The 19927-nt window shown below is 33.6% G+C and overlaps 3 protein-coding genes across 6 annotated transcripts; 1 reads left to right on the top strand and 2 right to left on the bottom strand.

The window, feature by feature from the left end:
• The first annotated feature begins 2971 nt into the window (after window positions 1–2971).
• LOC109158669 (leucoanthocyanidin dioxygenase-like) lies at window positions 2972–5084 on the top strand. Its single transcript, XM_019306560.1, has 3 exons — window positions 2972–3561; window positions 4053–4386; window positions 4657–5084. The coding sequence occupies exons 1-3, from the start codon at window positions 3059–3061 to the stop codon at window positions 4903–4905; spliced, it is 1086 nt and encodes a 361-aa protein (XP_019162105.1). The 5' UTR covers window positions 2972–3058; the 3' UTR covers window positions 4906–5084.
• A 7626-nt stretch (window positions 5085–12710) lies between these two features.
• On the bottom strand, window positions 12711–14411 carry LOC109158859 (myb family transcription factor PHL7-like). The gene is made up of 6 exons (XM_019306750.1): window positions 14282–14411; window positions 14111–14187; window positions 13894–13933; window positions 13739–13796; window positions 13567–13636; window positions 12711–13456 (listed from the first exon to the last, which is right to left on the bottom strand). Exons 1-6 carry the CDS (start codon window positions 14403–14405, stop codon window positions 13025–13027), a joined length of 801 nt encoding a protein of 266 aa, XP_019162295.1. The 5' UTR covers window positions 14406–14411; the 3' UTR covers window positions 12711–13024.
• A 682-nt stretch (window positions 14412–15093) lies between these two features.
• LOC109159267 (PHD finger protein ALFIN-LIKE 1-like) lies at window positions 15094–19554 on the bottom strand. 4 transcript variants are annotated; one of them, XM_019307366.1, is made up of 6 exons: window positions 19426–19554; window positions 19125–19239; window positions 19002–19034; window positions 18065–18287; window positions 15823–15946; window positions 15094–15571 (listed from the first exon to the last, which is right to left on the bottom strand). In XM_019307366.1, the coding sequence occupies exons 2-6, from the start codon at window positions 19216–19218 to the stop codon at window positions 15317–15319; spliced, it is 729 nt and encodes a 242-aa protein (XP_019162911.1). In that variant the 5' UTR covers window positions 19219–19239; window positions 19426–19554; the 3' UTR covers window positions 15094–15316. The 4 variants fall into 4 exon arrangements, with proteins under 4 accessions (XP_019162911.1, XP_019162910.1, XP_019162912.1 ...); XM_019307365.1 differs by having other exon boundaries at window positions 19125–19554; XM_019307367.1 differs by having other exon boundaries at window positions 15094–15568; window positions 19125–19554.
• Between the last annotated feature and the right edge of the window lie 373 nt (window positions 19555–19927).

Genomic DNA, 19927 nt, shown 5'->3' with positions numbered 1-19927 from the left:
CTGAGTTGTGTACTTTTATTTTTATGAAATTTTTTGGATGTGAGCTTATGAACTTAATGTTGGGTGGCTAAGTAAATTTTGGGAGCTATTAAATATGTTTTAGTGATACAAATTTATATTAAAATTGTCCAAATGACAATTGAATTGTATTATAGTTTTGGCACAAATTTACTTGTTATTTAAGATAATAATAATAATAATAATAATAATAATAATAATAATATTATTATTATTATTATTATTATTATTATTATTATTATTATTATTATCTTCACTTGATCCGACCGACCGTCTTACACAAGTTTTTGTTGTTGTTTGTTTTTTTTTCCCTCGTCTTCCTTTCACGTTGTTAGCATTTTTTTCCCCTTTTCCTTCATTTTTTCCCCTCATTTTCGGCTTCTTTTGTTTTTTTTTTTTTTTTTCCCTTCGGGGTTTGAGCGTTTTTTTTCCTTATAATTCTTTTTTCCGCATTTTCGGCTCCTTTTTTTTTTTTTTTTTTTTTTTTTCGGGCTTTCAGCGTTTTTTTTCCTCATTGCATAATTCTTTTTCCGCATTTTCAGTATCAGTTTTTAAAATTCCAACACCATATACTTTCTTGCATTTTGTAATAATTAAAATAACCTAATTTAAATTTGGGAAAATGGCACTTTTTCCCCCTATGTTATATACTTATAGCACTTTTTCCCCCTCAATTATTTATGTAAGCACATTAGCCCCCTCAATTATTTTAAAAGTGATGGTTTTTCCCCCTAATATATTAAATTGACATTTCTACCCTTAAAGTAAACATTTTATTTATTTTACTTCTCCAACAAATTATTGCGTATATGTAGCGATTACCACGGTTCGGTTCGAACTGAACCAGACACTATAGCAATCGAATTAAAAGTTTTCAGTTATGATTCAGATCTAGAACCCAATATTTGGATTTCAATTTATTAAATTTAAGAATAAAAAAAAAACTGGATCATGAACCGGCGGTTCCGGATCCCGTTCGCGATTTTGAACCGTCTTTATTTTAAAATTTTATTTTTTATTTTAAAATAGTTTAAATTCAACAATAAATGTATTTTATTTTTTCAGTTCGGAACATGAACAGGCCATTCCAGTTCGCGATTTTAATAAACTCTAAATATCGCATTTTGATTATAAATTGTAATTGAAATATTTTGGTTTGGTTACTATAGTATCTGGTTTGAACTAAATTATAGTAATAATTTATTGGAGAATAAAAATAAATGAAATATATATTTTAAGGGTAAATATGTCCATTTAACATTCCAGGGGGAAAAAGAGCCACTTAAATAATTAAGGGGGAAAAAGTGCTATAAGTATATAACATAGGGGGAAAAAGTGCCATTTTCCCTTTAAATTTATTTCTTAGTATTTATTACATTTCAAGTATTTACCATTAATATAGTGAATTTGTAATTACATAATTCTAGAAAATTAAGTTTGAAAAATGGACAAAATCTCTTATGAAACCATCACATGGAACTTTATATGTGAGATGAGTCGGGTATTTCATAAGTATTACACTTTTCATCGTAAGTATTATAATTTTTTTCATAAGTAACTCTAATTCCTAATATTACATTTTAATTTAAAAATATTATAATTTTAATAAAAAAAGTATCACATTTTTACTCATAAGTATTGTACTTTCTCTCATAAGTAAGAATCAATCAATTTTGTTTGTTATTTTTATTTTTTTAAAATTTGATGGAGGGGTACCCAAGCACACAAGCCTCACTATGTTTAGTATTACATTTTTTTCCTCATAAATAATTGTTGAATGCTTGAAACAATTTTTTAAAGTATTACATTTATCAATGATTAGTATTACATTTTTGAAAGTATTACATTTATCAATGATTAGTATTACATTTTTGAAAGTATTATATTTTTTTTCTTCAAAAGTATACCATTTTTCCTTATAAGTAACAAACAATTTATTCATAATTATTATTATATTTTTCAGTATAAATATTAAATTTTTACTTTTTTATTCGATAAAATATGTGAGACAATCTCACAAGACTCCTTACAAATAAATTTACAAATTTTGAAAGAAAAATTAAATTTATTTTTAAAATTTTGAAGAAAAGAAGTGAAGTGAAAATGCCAATGACTTTGTGGTCTAGTGGCACATTTGCTCTTTATATGAGAGGTTGTGGGTTCGAGTCTCAGGTGAGGCAGTATTAACTATTTGCGCTTCAGTACTTTGAAAAAGTAGTTATGAACAGATACTGCATTGTAACAAAATCAGTAGTACTAAAAAAAAGTGAAGTAAAAGGGGAACACAACACTTTTGGTCCCTAAATTATTTTCCTTTTAAAAATTTGGTCCATGTTAATTGACTTAAACAGATTTATTAGTCCCTTAATTATTGATTATATTGCACTTTTTGTCCATGTTATATAATTATCAAATTTCATTAACAAATCTTTTTTATTAGGTTAATTTTATCATATATAATCAATATAATCAATTGTTAAAGTTTCACACTTTTCATGTAAAAGGCTAAAAGTATAATATTTTGAACAATTGAGACGTTAAATTTGTTTAAATTAAATTAACTTATAGGAACGGAATTTTTAAAACTTAAACAATTTAGGGCCTAAAAGTGGTATTTTCTCAAAGTGAAAATGTAACGTGCCTGGCTTTAATTGCTCCCATGCGTATTCCAAGCGGTTAGTTATGGCAGACTTCATTGCTTCTTTAATGTGATAATTTCCTTCTGGAAACAGCAAGTCGATTCCATTACGGCACCGTATATTGCCACATGCTAGCGTATATTCATCTCTCCAACGCTCATTCCAATATTACACTACTTTCTAGTTTCTACACTTACAAGCTAGATATTGTTAAAATCATACCATTTATTATAAATAATAATTAAAACAGATAAACTATAATGCTAAAGTTTCCTCAAATGTGCCCATGAATATCACGTTGCCTTTAACATCCTCAGCTCTCCTATATAACTCCCCCCATCTCTTCCTCTTCATTTGTCTCACCAACACCTACAGAAAACAACCTTAAAAAATAAAAATAAATGATGAGTTGTTTGAGTCAATGGCCGGAGCCGATTGTCCGAGTTCAGTGTCTGTCGGAAAGCGGCATTAAGACGATCCCGCAAAGGTACGTCAAACGGGTGCCGGATAAGGCGTGTTTTGCGGCGGCGGCGGCGGACGACGGGGTGAACATTCCGTTGATCGACTTCAAGGACCTTGATTCGTCGGACGGGTCGGTGCGCGATCGGGTTCTTGAGAGAATTTCGGAGGCGTGTCGTGAGTGGGGGTTCTTCCAGGTGGTGGGTCACGGCGTCGACCATGGGTTGATGGCGGGCATGCAGGCGGCGTGGCGAGAATTCTTCCGTTTGCCGGTGGAGGAGAAGCAGGAGTACGCCAACTCCCCCGCCACCTACGAGGGATACGGCAGCCGCCTCGGGGTGGAGAAGGGCGCCAAGTTGGACTGGAACGATTACTTTTTTCTCCATTTTCTGCCCAACTCGCTTATGGATCCTTGCAAGTGGCCACATCTTCCCGTTTCATGCCGGTAAATCTATAACTCCCATTCAAGTTGATCAAACTATTAACTCCATAACTAATCAAAATAAATTGTTTATTGGCCAGAGCCGGATTTCAGACTGGGTAAGACTTTGTATTTATGAGATTAAAGGTTTGAAACTTGCATATATTGATTTTAAAATTTGTTATTTTGATAGGGCCAAATTTATTAACAGGGCCACACAAATTTAAAATATGGCCCTTATTTGGCCTAGCTTCTAGGTTTGAACTGATCAACTATTAGTAACCTAAACTCTGATTTATCTTTAATTTGTCATAAAATTCTCGAGCTGAGGTTTATCTCATGTACACTCTTAAATAGTAATTGTGGGTTTTATCACCTATACTAGAGACTAGAGAGTCATTTTAAGTAGTGTATGTGTCTCTAATATGCATGTGTGCATGTATGTATATGCTGAATTTATGATCAGATATATAAACTAAACTAATTTTTATTTGAATTTTGATTTTGATATGAAGGGAATTGATTGCAAAATATTGTGAAGAGGTGGCGAATCTGGGGGAGAAGCTGACAAGGATATTGTCAGTGAACTTGGGACTGAAAGAGGATAGGATTCATGAAGCTTTTGGTGGGTATGAAGAGAGAGGGGTATGCTTAAGGGTAAATTTTTACCCGAAATGCCCTCAACCAGACCTTGCGCTGGGTCTCTCTTCCCATTCTGATCCTGGTGGATTGACATTTCTCCTCGCTGATGCTGACGTGGCTGGCCTCCAAGTCTTCCACCATGACAAGTGGATAACAGTTAAGCCACTCCCCAACGCATTCATTATCAACATGGGTGATCAAATTCAGGTATATATCTATTTATCTTTAGATGATAGCTACAATAATAACAGCGACCAATTAACCTAATTATTGTATGTCCTCAATTGAAACCACTATTTTTTTTTTGTTACTTATATAGTTATATATGTAACACGTGTTCAATATTAAAATACATTATATTAACTAATTCTGAATAAATTAGTCGAGTCGTGATTGGTTCGATAACTTTAGTTTTAAGTTTGACTTTTGATAATGAGAAAAGCGTATTGATTTTATTGATCTGAGTTGGATGGGCAGGTGATGAGTAATGGAATATATAAGAGCGTTGAGCATAGAGTGATGGTGAACTCGGAGAAGGAAAGGTTGTCAATGGCTCTGTTCTACAACCCAGGTGGAGATGTGGTGGTGAAGCCTCTAGAAGAAGTTATTAGCAAGGACAAACATGCAATGTATTCCCCAATGACATTCAATCAGTACAGGGCTTTCATCAGAACAAAAGGTCCTCAAGGAAAATCCCAAGTGGACTCGCTAATCAAATCTAAATAAATCTTAGCTTCAAAATCATGGGCAGCTCAACTGGTTATAGAAGTTTCTTGTGCGCAGTTGAGTTACCATGATTTACATTCTCTCAAATGTTTTGACGAGTTGGGGTTCAAACTTTTAGAAGAATAATCATGTTTTTATATATGTATTATTGTCGAATTGAATGACGCACAATTTGCAAAGCTAGTTGTATGTGTTGCTATGCACAATAACACCAAGCCAGGACGTACAATTGTTGAATTCAGACCATCATACTAGCTAAATTTTAGTACACACACATAATAATACCAAGCTAGGACGTACAATTGTTGAATATAGATCATGGTACTAAGTTTTAGCGCGCACACACATATATATAAGAGAGAGAGGAGGCCACTTAGGTATAGAGAGAGAGAGAAGCCGTTAGGTGAGAACGTTTAGTCTAGGAGAGTAATCAGAACGTGTCCAGATCTAACGGATCAGAAATACTGAGATATATAATTGAATATCGAAGTGCAAGTAAATTTTGTTAAATGTGCAAGTAATAGTTTCATACAGTGCACAAGTGCAAGTAAAAGGTACATTGAGCATCAATATTAAGCGCACATAATGTTATCATTAGTTGCACCAAACGTTATCATTAAGTGCACATATGTGAAAGACTTATTATTAGGTGCATGAATGTTAACAAGGTAAATTACTTGCACTTGTAAGTCAAAATAGTTGTACTTGTATGCGATTTTACTTGCAAACTTGCACCAGTTGCTTGCACTTGTAACACATTTTACATGCACAAAGTTTGAGTTATTTAAGAAAATGTCACCATGTCATTTTTTAAAATTACATCTGATTTGTTAAATCTGGACACGTGAACGGCTGCGATTAATTTTTAATTTTTTCCTGAGTAGCAGTTATAACCTGAGCGTGCCCATATATATATATATATATATATATATATATATATATATATATATATATATATATATATATATATATATATATTCGGTTCTCGTGCGAATGAACGCTTCAGGTGCGGTTGTGCGGTTTAGTCTGAGTCATTAATCTCGCTTTAATCAACGTTTAAGATTATCAAAATTTAAAAAAAAAATGCGGTAGCAATTTTGTAATTTTTGCATCTAGGTCAAAATTAAGGTGAGTAGTTTTGTGATTAATGTGCGTGAGTTTCGTATATAAGGTGCGTGGGTCTTGTGCGTAATGTGCGTGAGTTTGAGTTTTGTGTTTAATGTGCGTGAGTTTGTACTTAATGTGAATAGTTGTTAAAACTTAAAGTGTGTGAACTTTTGTGCTTAAGGTGCATGAGATTTGTTCTTAAGGTGAGTGAAATTTGTGCTTAATGTGCGTGAGGTTTGTGCTTAAGGTGCGTGGGGTTAGTGATAAATGTTAGTAGTTGTTGAAACTTAAGGTCTGTGAGTTAATACTTAAAGTGCGTCAGTTTAATGCTTAATGTGCGTGAGATTTGTGCTTAATGTGCGTGGATTTTGTACTTAATGTGCGTGAGATTGTGCTTAATGTGAGACATTTTAAATCTTAAGTGTGTGAATTTTGTGCTCTATGTGCTTTGTTCTGTGCTTAATGTGCGTGATTTTTGTACTTAAGGTAAGTGATTTGTGTTCTTAAGGTGCTTTGTTTGTGGTGTGTGGTGATTTGTGTATTTAAGGTGCGCCATGTTAATGCTTAAGGTGTGTCCAACCGCACCTGAACCCTTCCACACACACACACACACACACACACACACACACACACACACACACACACACACACACACACACACACACACACACACACACACACACACACACACATATATATATATATATATATATATATATATATATATATATATATATATATATATATATATAAAGGGGTTCCTGTGCGGTTGTGCGGTGAAAGGAGAATCATTGATTTTGCTTAAATTCACATTTAGATTATCAAAATTAAATTAAAAAATACGGTGATATTTTGGTAATTTTTGCATCTAGGTAAATTCAAGGTGTTTGAATTTGGACTTAATGTGCGTGAGTTTTGTGATTAATATGCGTGTGGTTTGTGCTTAAGGTGCGTGTGGTTTGTGCTTAAGGTACGTGAGGGTTGCGCATAAGGTGCGTGAGGGTTGTGCATAAGGTGCGTGAGGTTAGTGATTAATGTCAGTAGTTGTTGAGTGCGTGAGGTTTGTGCTTAAGATGTGTGGGGTTTGTGCTTAATGTGCGTGGGATTTGTGCTTAAGGTGTGTGGGGTTAATGATTAATGTCAGTAGTTGCCGAAACTTAAGGTGTGTGAGTTAATACTTAAAGTGCGTCAATTTAATGCTTAATGTGCGTGAGGTTTGTGCTTAATGTGTGTGAGTTTTATGGTTAATGTGCGTGTGTTTGTGCTTAATGTGAGCCATTTTAAAATCTTAAGTTCGTGAGTTTTGTGCTCAATGTGCTTTGTTCTGTGCTTATGGTGCTATGTTTGTGTGCTTAAGGTGCGTGGTGATTTGTATACTTAAGGTGTGCCATGTTAATGTTTAAGGTGCGTCCAACCGCACGGGAAGCATCACCCCGACCTTTCTCTCTCTCTCTCTCTCTCTCTATATATATATATATATATATATATATATATATATATATATATATATATATATATATATATATATATATATATATATATATATATATATATATATATATATATATATATTTATTTATTTATTTATTTATTTATTTATTTACACACAAATGAAAACATCTGAACCTGTGTACCATTGTGTCCCGTTGATCTTGCTCGATCTTGTGGTTTATAATGATTTTGAGTTGGTAAATATACATCACCGCACCACTGCACTGGATGCACCGCCACTGCACTGCTGCAGATGCGGATTGACCTTCACATGCGGATCTGCAACCACCATGTATGTATGAATGCATCACCACGTGTTCAAAAATAAATAGCATGTGGTGCATTTTTATCTGCACGGGATAGATGATCACACACACACACACACGGGTTTGATATAGCTTCAATTGGCTTGGTACGTCTTGCCTTCATTTCGTACGCGCGCGCGCACACACATACAAGAGTTTGATATAGCTTCAACTGACTTGGTACGTCTTGCCTTCACTCCGTACGTCGTATAAAATTCATGATTTTGCCTACATTAGACTTTAGATAGCGCGCCAAACACAGCATGCCCTAAACTGCTATATTTTTTCAGAGTATGTCTACGTTGGGTTGCATGAGTATATGAGTCTTCATTGCGGAATAAATTGATTATCAATATTTTAGTTATTGAATTTACCTAAATATTATAATCAAACATCGATATTTATGTCCACATCTTATATATAATACCTAGATAGTGGCCCCAGTGTAGTAGCTAGTGTATCACATCATGAGAAAAAATTGTTATGCATTTTATCAATTTTTAATATAACACTTTGCTATATATAAAAGAATATTCATATTAATTAAATTAATAATTATCGCACGTTTTTCAAATTTATATATAAATGGAGTCATTGTAATTGTTCAATCGCCAATGAAAGCACAGATTCATAAAGATTATATATAGATTATATGATATGAGTTATCAATATTTAACCTTTTAAGATAAGAAAATAAATTAAATGATAATAATAAATCATTTTTTAAGTAATTTGTGAAGTGTTACATTCTTATGCTTTATGGTTTTTGCAGGCCAGACATGTCGCTTTCCTTAATAAAGTTGTTGTCTCCAATGTGGATCAGCTATATGTGCAAATGCCAAACACGATACCTTCTTAGGCTCTTTAATATGTGCATGTGTAACAAATTGATCGAAAATGGTTGTCATGTTGCAGCAAAATGTATAGTACATAGTGTAGAGTACTATATTTGTGAATGTGTGGTGTGTAGTAGCGCCGTAGCGAAGTCAAATGACATATTTAACTTGTGATATAGGACATTTATAGGTCATGAATGAATGAAATTATTTTCTGCGGAGTCAAATCATGACATTTTCTGAACAATAGCCGAGATTGTCTGACAACACTCACAATTGTTTAGCGTGAAAGACAACTGTCGATAACTGTTTTTAAAAAATAATATTTAAATTTATTATTATTATTATTAAAATTATTATTATTATTATTATTATTATTATTATTATTATTATTATTATTATTATTATTATTATTATTATTATTATTATTAAAATTTACACCTAGAATCTACATCAACACAAGAAGTCCACATGTTCGTTAGATAAACAATAAAACTGCTGAATATATAGTTTACTGTTGAGTTCAATTATACTATTTACTCTACATGGGGGCTTATTTAATTATTCTTCTTTTATATTATTGTGTTAACCCTTTCATACATACATACATACATACATATATATATATATATATATATATATATATATATATATATATATATATATATATATATATATATTAAAATCAACAAAATAGTAGATGCATAACGAATGAGATTAGATACCAAATACATTCGGGGGGACTAGATTCCTAAATCATAGGGCCAGGCAAAGTGTCAACTACCTTTGCTAAGTTATGGATAAGCGACTTCGTTGACCTATTAATGAAACTAACATAATGACTCAATAGACTTAACCAGATTTATCATTTATGTAATCTCTAAGAACAAAGAACAATGCCTTCATAAGAGATGGGCACGAAATTTCCTACCAAAATACGAACAAAAGTGTGACAATTCATCTCAACTCGAACGATAGAGAGACTCTTGCTTCTGTTCTAAGAAAGTGTCTCTTTACATGTCAGAGTTTTTGCAAAATGTTCTTTTAAACTCATATTCATACTCCTTTTAATTTATGTTAAATATTATTTAAGTTTTTATTTTTGATATATTTTAAAAGAAAAATGACAATTTTTTTCCTTCTGGACAATACTTTACTTGATGGAAAAAAAAAATTCAATGAGGCACATTCAATATAAATTCAATGTGTTATTGCTTATTCTTTTTTTTTTTTTTCATTTCAGAAAATAATTTAAATACTTCTGAGAGGGAGGGAGGGTGGTACATTCAATGAGGTACATTCAATATAAATTCAATGTGTTATTGCTAGTTCTTTTTTTTTTTTTTTTTCATTTTAGTAAATAATTTATTTCTTAGAAAAAAATTGACTCTCATATAATATTCATGATAGAATATATTCAATTGAGCTAGCCCAATAAAATCTAACTCAAAAGATCAAGATGAGAATTAGCATTATGCATAGAAGGAAGGCCCAAAAATAAGAGGTATATGGCAATTTATATCCTACACCACGGCGCGCATTGCACTGTGCGCCCAGTTGCAAAACGACGTCGTTTTAAATTTATTTTTTATTTTTGAAATTTTTCGCCCCAGTGAATGGCAGTAATTTTTTCTTTAAAAAAAATTCGTTGTTCAAAAATGTACATAATGTTATTACTAGAATACACATAATTGTATACATGAATGTACATAATTATATAACAAAATATACATACTCTTTTTAAAAGATAATACACATAATCTAACATAATACATAATAAACATAAACTTTTAACATAATACACATCAACTCTTAACATAATACACACAAATTTTCTGATTCGGATGTACATAATTGTATAAAAAGAATGTACATGATAAAAAGTGTACATAACTGTATGAACAAATACACATAATTGTGTGAACAAATACACATAATCACAGCAACTTCCTACCGCGCCTCCCAAAACGACGTCGTTTTGGGAGGCGCGCGGCGCACAGTGCTACGCGTGCCGTGGTGTAGGGTATAACGATTGGAGGTATATATCTAAACAAAAGCAAACGAGTACAACCTAGGCCGCAAATTATGCTGTAACGACGTCGTTTTAAGGGAAAACGCGGCCTTCCAGTTAAAAAAAAAAATTGCTTTTATCTCGCCGTTAATGACGTTATTCGTTTGTGGCATTATGAATGTACAGTTATGAAATTATGAATGTACAGTTATGCAATTATGAATGTACAGTTATGGAATTATGAACACAGAGCTCTGACATTATGAACTTACAATTATGAACATATAGTAATAAAATTATGAACATAGAGCTCTAAAATTGTGAACATAGAGTTTCGAAAATTATGAATTTACAGTTATTGAATTATGAATGTACAGTTACGGAATTATGAATGTACAGTTATGCAATTATGAATGTACAGTTATGCAATTATGAACACAGAGCTCTAACATTATGAACTTACAATTATGAACATATAGTGATAAAATTATGAACATATACTCCTATAACAAAGTGGTCTGATTTTTTTTTTTTTTTTTTTTAAATGTGGAAGAGAACGGTGCCACTAACGGCACCGTTACCGTGTCCAGCATGCATAATTTCTATAGCATAACGATTGAACCTAGGCAAATTATGCTGTGAGCACGTGCAAGGTAGGCACGATTCTATATTCATAATTTCTATACTGTAGATCCATAATTTCTATATTGTAGATTCATAAAATTTATACTTTAGATTTCAATTGTTGAACTTTGTTTTCACAAATCAGAGAACTATATGTTCATAATTTGATAACTATACAGTTTAGAAATTATGAATTTACAGTCCTTTAATTATGAATTTACAATACAAATAGTATGAATCTGCAGTATAGAAATTATGAATCTACTGTATAAAAATTATGAATCTATTGTATTTAAATTATGAATCTAAAATATAAATTTTATAAAACTACAATATAAAAATTATGGATCTACAATATAGAAATTATGGATATAGAACCGTGTTCACCTTGCAAAGTGAACACATGCTCACAGCATAACGTTCCTGGAGAGGTAGAATTTGAGTGGGGACGATTTTTTAGAACAAATACATAACTAACATCAAACTAGTATGTTTTCAAAAAAAAAAAAAAAAAAAAAACATCAAACTAATACAAATCCAATCTAAACAAGCTAATCTTGTCTAGTTGTCTCTCTCTCCACTTCTATAACCACTCTCCAATTCTTCTCCACTCACAACATTAACTCATTCGTGGCACCAAGTCTAAATGGGCGTTAGACCCCGAATTGACTAAGCTCGTCAATTCCAATTAGTGAAATAGATAAGCTTCCAAAAATCACCCAAAATGAGAATCATAAAATCTAAGACAATTAAAATCTATTTAAAAACCTATGAATAGATACTACAATGTAATATTGTCAGTACTTTTTTTTTAAGTCTATTTAGAAACCTAATATATATTTTCCTGTGTTTGGATATTCAAAGAAAATAAAGTCAAAGGAAAATTTCATTCTGGTCAATAGAAAAATGCACAATTTGACAGAAAATGTCTTCATGATTTATAGTCGAAGGTCATATTTTCTTTATTTTTCTTGTCTCTCTCATCTCTCTTCAAGTTAATTTTTGAATATTATTATTTTTATTACCGCTACTGCCACCACGGTCACTGCCACCATTGTTGTTGTTGTTAAACAAATAACTTTATAATATTTTTCATATTTATCTTCATTTTCAAGAAAATGAATAAAATAGGAAAAGTAGTTTTTCCAAATTTTTTTGAAAGTTACTGGCTCTGTTACATTGTAGTATATATACCAATAACGCCTCCACTGAGGCTTGAACTCATAATCTTCCAAATAGAAGTCCAATCCGAGTACCATTAGATCATATAGTCCTGGTAGTTTTCCCAACTTAAAATAATTTTTGAAAAATAAATTATTTTCAAAAAATCATTTCCTGAAAAATATTTTCTAGGGTTCTAAACAGACTCTTAAAGTATCATGTTCCTCACGGTAAAAAATGACAAACACACAATATCACATGCACACCATGTCAAAAGAGTATTTTGTGCTTGACAAATTATGTTATCTCCTCTTTACATCACTAACATAACATGTGATACCAGAAAATTATATCACAAATTTCTTATCTCGTTAAAAGTAGGAATTGAAGTAAATATATTACAAAGCATATTCCATCTTGATGACTAAGTACAACCCTAAGGTGATGTTAATTGCACTTAGCTTATCAAGATGACACACCTCACCTACCACACAACAAACTATATATATATATATGGTTTTATTAGTAGTGTTCAATCCCTTGCAGATGCAATAATATACTATCCTCTGCAATGCAAACATTATTTATTCAAATAAGCGAGAATCATACATGGCAGCCGGCAACATGGGAGATTGATACGACATAAAACTCCACGGGAAGTTGTTCATCTCCATACCCGAAAACGGAAGCAGATTATTGTTGAGAGATTCTGATGCAAAGCTGTAGCTTTGGGACATGGCTTCATTATCATCAAACCGAATTCGTTTTCGCTGTGGGAACACTTCTTCATTAGACCTCATCGTCTCGTTCCTGTCAACCACTTCTGAATCCGATTCCATGTCTTTCACGTTTGATTCGGAGTCTTCGCAGAGAGATGGAAGTGATGACATTATGGGAGAATAGGAGGACTTGCTTATTGGCTTGGAGCTGCAGCTTGCTTTCATTCTGTGTTCCTCCATTATTCTCTCTAGAAACCTTCCTTGTGCTTCCATTTTCATCTTCAAGCTTCTCTGTACCTTCAAACAAAAGTCGAGTTTAAGAAAATAAAGTTAGGTCTTTCCCTACTGGCTATAGTTTTTGGCGTAGTGATATCAGAACGATAATAAATGTGCAGTGGAAGTGGTACCTCATGCTGATCGCTGAGTCGCTTGTAAACGTTCATTTGAATCTGCAGGGCTTCATTGAGCTGAGCACCTCTGTAAAGATGAGCAAAGAATTGAATGAAATGGAATTCTCAAAGACAAATTGAACATGAAATTTATATATGTTGATGGGATTGGAAGCAGAAAGAAGCTCACGATGTTGCGCTGAAATTGGGGAGTATTTCCGATATGCTTTTAATTTCAAACTTGCCTCCTGCATCAGAGATGGAAGGAAAAAGAAACAGAAATTTTAGAAAAAGCTTAACCGATTCGATCATGAGATTTCCAACTGCAAAAGATGACAGACTCACTGATGGGATCTTCAGGAACAAACTTGGACATCCTATATTTCTGCAGATATTAAAAAAAAAAAAAAAAAAAAAAAATGCATTAGATCATTGTGGCTCTAATACTAAATTGAAGGATGTGTTCTGTCTCAACTAAAAGGCTAAACTGATAATTGGACTGCACATTTATGTTTATATATTGTATGCTCAACACAGCGAGAGAGAGAGAGAGGGAGAGAACCTGCAGGTGGCTTTTAACATGGTAGATTGTCAATCCAGGAATGCCCATAACCTTCAAAATACCTTTGGGAGTTGCTCCTGAAAAAAAGTGCAGATAGAATGATATTAGAGTTTCAAAGTTGAAGCTCAAACTAACATAAATGTTAATGAATTTGTTAAAGTGATTACTTACTTTCTGGACCTCCCAGCTGATTGACTGCCTTCTCGAACAGATTATGCAGTTCCTGCGTCCATTTTAGCCGCTCTTTAGACGATCCCTCGGACCCCATTTTGGGCTCTGTGGTTTTCCCAGGCATGGAAGACCCAATGCAAAGACCCTGCCAACTGCCAAGGCTTAAGAAGTTGTGTCACCAGAAAAAGGTGGCAAGGCGATGCATACAATGGCAACGTGGGTAGGTAGGGATACCACGGAGTGTCTGTAATACTATACGTTTCGGAATAAACCAAGCTGGGTGACAAGAGTCGTCAGCTTCCAAAACTCAACAACATTTGACCTAGTTTACATCAACAGTGAAGAAATCTAGGAATCAAAGATTCAAACTTCAAAGGCAAACAGCGTGATGACAAGGAGAACAAATTTTGTCTGCATGCTCTTTGTATCATCCAACAACTAAGACAAAGGAAGCCTTACTGCAGGTTTGACTCGAATCGGAGCAGCCAATTAATCTTCTTAATTTGAGTCGATCACCTGAACAAAAACATTGACGCACCCCTTGCTGGGCATAGGCGCGTAATTTTCTTCATTTTCGGGCCCACAAAAACTAAAATTTCTCTAAAAACCCAATGCTCTTATAGTCCTATGCTCTTATAGTCCTTTGTCAGCTAAGCACACTCCACACTTTCTTTGATAGTAGATATGTGCTTCCCTTATCACTCAAAAAAACAAAAAAATAAACAAAAAAAAAAAAAAAAAAAAAGAAGAAGATAATCAAATTATCATCAGGAATATAATCTTCGTCGCAAAAGTAGTTAAAGATCAAAGGCTAGAAACTCCAAAAGCACACATTATTATTATTATGCTGTATAAACATAATAAAAGCATCTCTACAACAATGAAAAAACCCTATAAATTGTTCTATGGTTCTGATTTTCAACATGGATGCATCACAACAACAGATCCATTACAAAGGTAATATCATATTGGCTATACTATTATGTCAGCATCGAAAGCAACACAATTGATTGTTGGCCTCTGGTTTCTCGATCTCTACGGTCTGCCCCGCTTCAAGCTGCAAGATGGACACTTGTACTGCTTTATGTTCTCGGCTTTAGCAGGCGTTATCTTCACACACTTCCCGTGAAACCACCTCTCGCAGATGTCACAGCCAATCCAGAACTCATCGGCATTGTAGTTTCCTCCACAGCTGCCGCACAGTGTTTCACCATGCTCTTCTTCATCTTCTTCATAACTTTCATCAGCTAGCTTTGGGGCGCTTTTCACCTGACCATCACTGGTTCTCTGCTAAACAAAGAACAGGAATAAATAACCACAAAGATGACCCAGCAAAGTTCCAAGAAAACTTCAGAAAGGAAAAAAGAACTATGTTTAGAGGCCAATTGTTTGGTTCTCTACATTTCTCTGCAAACAAAAGACAATAATAAATCGCCTGTGTGCACTTCTTTTAATCACTCATGCACTTATATTTAAGGAATACAAGACAAAGACCCCAACCCAGAATCATATAACACATAGTAATATCAATGTTGGCTTACCACCTTTGTACTGCCCCGTGATCTGCTCCCACTATCTGCACTGGGCTTGTCTTTCACGGGCTTTCTTTCTGTCACAACTTCAAAGACAGTGGGAAGATCGTTTATTAAGCTAAAAAGACGCTTCCTGTCAAATAAGCAACAACCAAGTGTTAAATTGGATTCTGCTTCTATGTTTTTTACTCATACACACTAGAAAAGTGGTTGAATTGACACAAATATACAGAACCTCAAAGAAGGGAAATGTAGCATTAGAAGAATATTCATGAGTGTGAATTTCCATATTGTTCAGAAAGTTTTAAGTGCATGAAAAACAGTGGAAAGGATTCAACTATGGTTGCTACAAAGATTAACAAATACGTATAGTTTCTGATGCAAATCAAATGACAAATGACTTCTGTTTATGATGCATATTATGAACTCTAGGAGTAAAGGAAACATTATCTGCATGATTAACATCCTTTATCATTCATGGCTTAAAGATTTCAAGTGTAACCAAGAGGTAGGTTGGGGAATGCTCAAGAAATGCTAGTACCATTTTGCAATATTTTAGCCTTAAGTGTCTAACAGCAAGAAGATGATCACAAGAAGATATTTTATGAAATTAAGCCCTGGAAAAAGATAAGGCCAATAATCATTGAAGAACTATTACTTTTTTTCAAAGTTAACTGCACAGAATCCTGTGGCAAGAGCAGACGTAGCAAGAAATCCAGAACAAAAAGGAAACCTCATCAACAGCCTTTATTCCTTTCCCTTCATTTCTAACCAAATTGAGCAGAAATGTATGCATTGGTTGTACAAGTTTAAAATAACCTTCTCTTGCATCATCCTATATTTTTTCTAACTAAATTCAAACAACGCAAACAATAACCAATGTTGTAAAGATCGCTAGCCGCCCATTGGACGGTTGATGAGCGCCTAGGAGGGTCCCTTGGCACTAAGTTTTAAAAAAAAAAAAAAATTGTCAAAAAAGTCAAAGGCAAAAAAGTCAGAGGTAGGTCTTTGGGCTTTGGGTGTGTGTCTAAATGTTTGATTTTCCTTCGTGGTTTGCTAGATTTTCATTGTTATTTAGAGTTTAGGTTTGTTTCGCTCAAAACTACATCATTTTGAGCTAAACAAACTGATTTTTTAATAAAAATTACTCGGCCAATTTGGCTGCCTAGTCGACTGATCACCTAATGGCCAAGTAATGTTTAAATCCCTTCGGTCTAGGGGCGCCTAGCGCCTAGGTAGTCACCTAAGGTGATTTTTACGACACTGCAATTGACAGAACCAAGCAAGTTACATTCAACACCAGGAATTTAATGAATGACATGAACTACCACAGAAGACACCAGAATGCATACAAGCACTTGGAAGAACAACAAATATTTATTAATGCACCAATTATATATTTAGCCATAATGTATGTGGCATACATGATACATGATAGAATAATTGTCCACCCATATTGCAAATATCCATTTAAAACAAAAGGAAACATAAAAACCAGCCCCTAAAAGGGCTAAAACATATCACCAATCACAACTCATTAAAAAAGGGCTAACCACAAAAATAGACAGACTTGGCCTAATTTCACAATTGTGGTATGGTCATTAAATAGTTACCAATTGAAGCACAAATTTAATATAGCACTAACATGATAGCACACGTGTTAGGCTTCATCATATTGTCCATTAGTTTACAGATTAGAAAGAGATATTAAACATGTAGAGTTATTTCAATGGACTTACCAAGTGTCTTAATATCCCTTCTTAAGCTGGAAACTAACAAGGAATTGGACAGACACATTAGTTAATTTTCATTTATTACCTCAATTAGTTTTATTTGCAGGTCACACCATAATAGGGTGTCTAGCAAAGTACACCATAATAGCGTGTCTAGCAAAGTTTGTGCTTTCTTTGGTAATAAACATAAAATTATTACAAGCAATTCAAAACTTCAAAAATGTGGCAGAGAGACGTACTATACAATAATGTATCATAATAGCACCATGGGAACAGAAGAGAACTAGAGAAGTGTGTTGAAGTACCCAAAGACAATAGTGTACACAAGACATTTCATCAACAACATTTTAACACAAATTGGATACTGTTAAAAAATATGCCACGTACTCATGCAGATGGAAGCTATATTACAACAAAGAGAAAAGAAGACAAATTTAAAAATAAAATAAAAAATAAATAAATAATATAAGGCATAAATCAACAAGATCACTACAAGAAGCTAACTTTCCTAAGAATACCTTTCATTCCGGTTGATCTGTGCTCCAAAGTAGAACGCCACAGATAGCAACCAACAATCACTATGCACAGCAACTAGTGAAAGCCAATCTCTACGGTTCATACCATCCCTTGCAAAATTTATCCCAAGGGCAGGCTCTGGAAGCTCAGGAGGGACTTCCTCAGCAGGAAGATTGACTTCCCAGGTTTCATTTGCATGTCCATATAGGCACAAATTCTCCTTCTCTATACAAACATGAAAAATGCAACAAAGAAACATGTAAAAGTGACAAGGAGAAGAAACTTTGGATCATAATTCACAAATTAACAAAAACTAATCAAGAATTAAGTTTTGAAAGAATGTAAGAAGAATACAGGGCAATAAAATGGAAAGCTTCTTTCCTAGAAGCAAACAACAAACTTTGTTTACTAGAAGTCCTGACTTTCTTTTACTATAAAATTTCTACTTTTTCTTTATGCAGCCAATGGGCATTGATGTTTAAGGTTGCAAATTGCTTTTTCCTTTCTTTGATAAGTAAAGGGATATGACGCATTTGACAAGCAAAAAACAAGGGATCCATGAAATATACAAGCTTGATACTACGCAAAAAATGTATCCAGTTTAGCTTACAAATTGCATTTTTTAACTGGGTGCTAATACAAAATTAAACACACAAGGAGTGTGCTTCTACAACACAATAATCAGTAATTGTTTTAATTAATATGTTGCTCAAATCAGTAAAAAAGTTTAGCAAATTTGGATTTGAAAAGGCGAAAAGTAGTAGCTAAATTGACTTGGAACCACTAACCAAGAAGAATAAATCTATCCTATTTCCTCCACCGAACAATACACAGTAAAGTTCCACATTCCAAGATCCCACCAAGAAAAGAAAAAGACCTCAAAACCTCAAAACGAATTCCGATCTACAGTAAGAAATGGCGAATTCGAGCTAAAATTACCTGGATCACACAGACCGTAGAACTCATCTACATCTGGAAGAGCAAAAATTGCATCCCTCAGCCAAAATTGAAAAATAATTTGGAGTATATTTTCATTACAGGAAAATCACAGTTGATAGTTACCCTGAGTTAAAGCCCGAACAATTCCAGCCCGACGAGCGCTAAAATCCTTGAAGATCTCTTCTACAGTTCGAGGACTTGAAGAAATTGAAGCCATTTCTTAAGCTTATTCTGAGATCTAAAATATTTTATACAAAAAGAAGGAAGAAAGAAAAATTGCTGGGAATCGATTGAAGAGTATTAACACATTAGAAATTAAGAAAATTCGGATTTGAGGGAAAGATACAGAGAATACATGCGGTGCATGAGATGAGAGATGAAACGTGAGAATCAATATAAACGGGAGAGAAGAAAAGAGGAATACAGTATTGGGCACCCAATTTTGCTTTTTCCACGCTCTGTAATGGGTGCGGCCACTGCTGATTGCTCAAGAGTTTTTGGATTTGGAGTGGTGGTAGGGGAAAGGGGAGTGCCGATACTAATTGATGATATGTTCTCCCCTTCTCGCTTCTTTTGCTTTATTTATAAAAATTACTTAATTAAAAAAAAAATAATTATGATAATGTCATTCCAATAAGATTCTTAAAAAATAAAACTATCCAGTCTTGTAAAATTATCACATAACATAAAATATAAGTTATTGTCATATTAAGGTTGAAAACTATACAATTAGGATGCCTCTAAGAGGCTCCACGCCTCCCCTTTTGCCTATGATGATTATGATGGAGGTAATAGTGCCATGCCATACTTGCTTAGTCTGCAAGTGCATTGGAGAGAATATTGCTCTAGTTTTCAAGAGAGACGCCAGTCCCAAACTACTCTAGAAGCGTTCAAGCGGGCAAGATACCTATGAGTCACATGATTTG

This window comes from Ipomoea nil, unplaced genomic scaffold (assembly GCF_001879475.1).
Source record: "Ipomoea nil cultivar Tokyo-kokei standard unplaced genomic scaffold, Asagao_1.1 scaffold2826, whole genome shotgun sequence".
NCBI classification, from domain to species: Eukaryota; Viridiplantae; Streptophyta; class Magnoliopsida; order Solanales; family Convolvulaceae; genus Ipomoea; species Ipomoea nil.
This window is presented reverse-complemented; position numbering and strand designations above follow the sequence as displayed.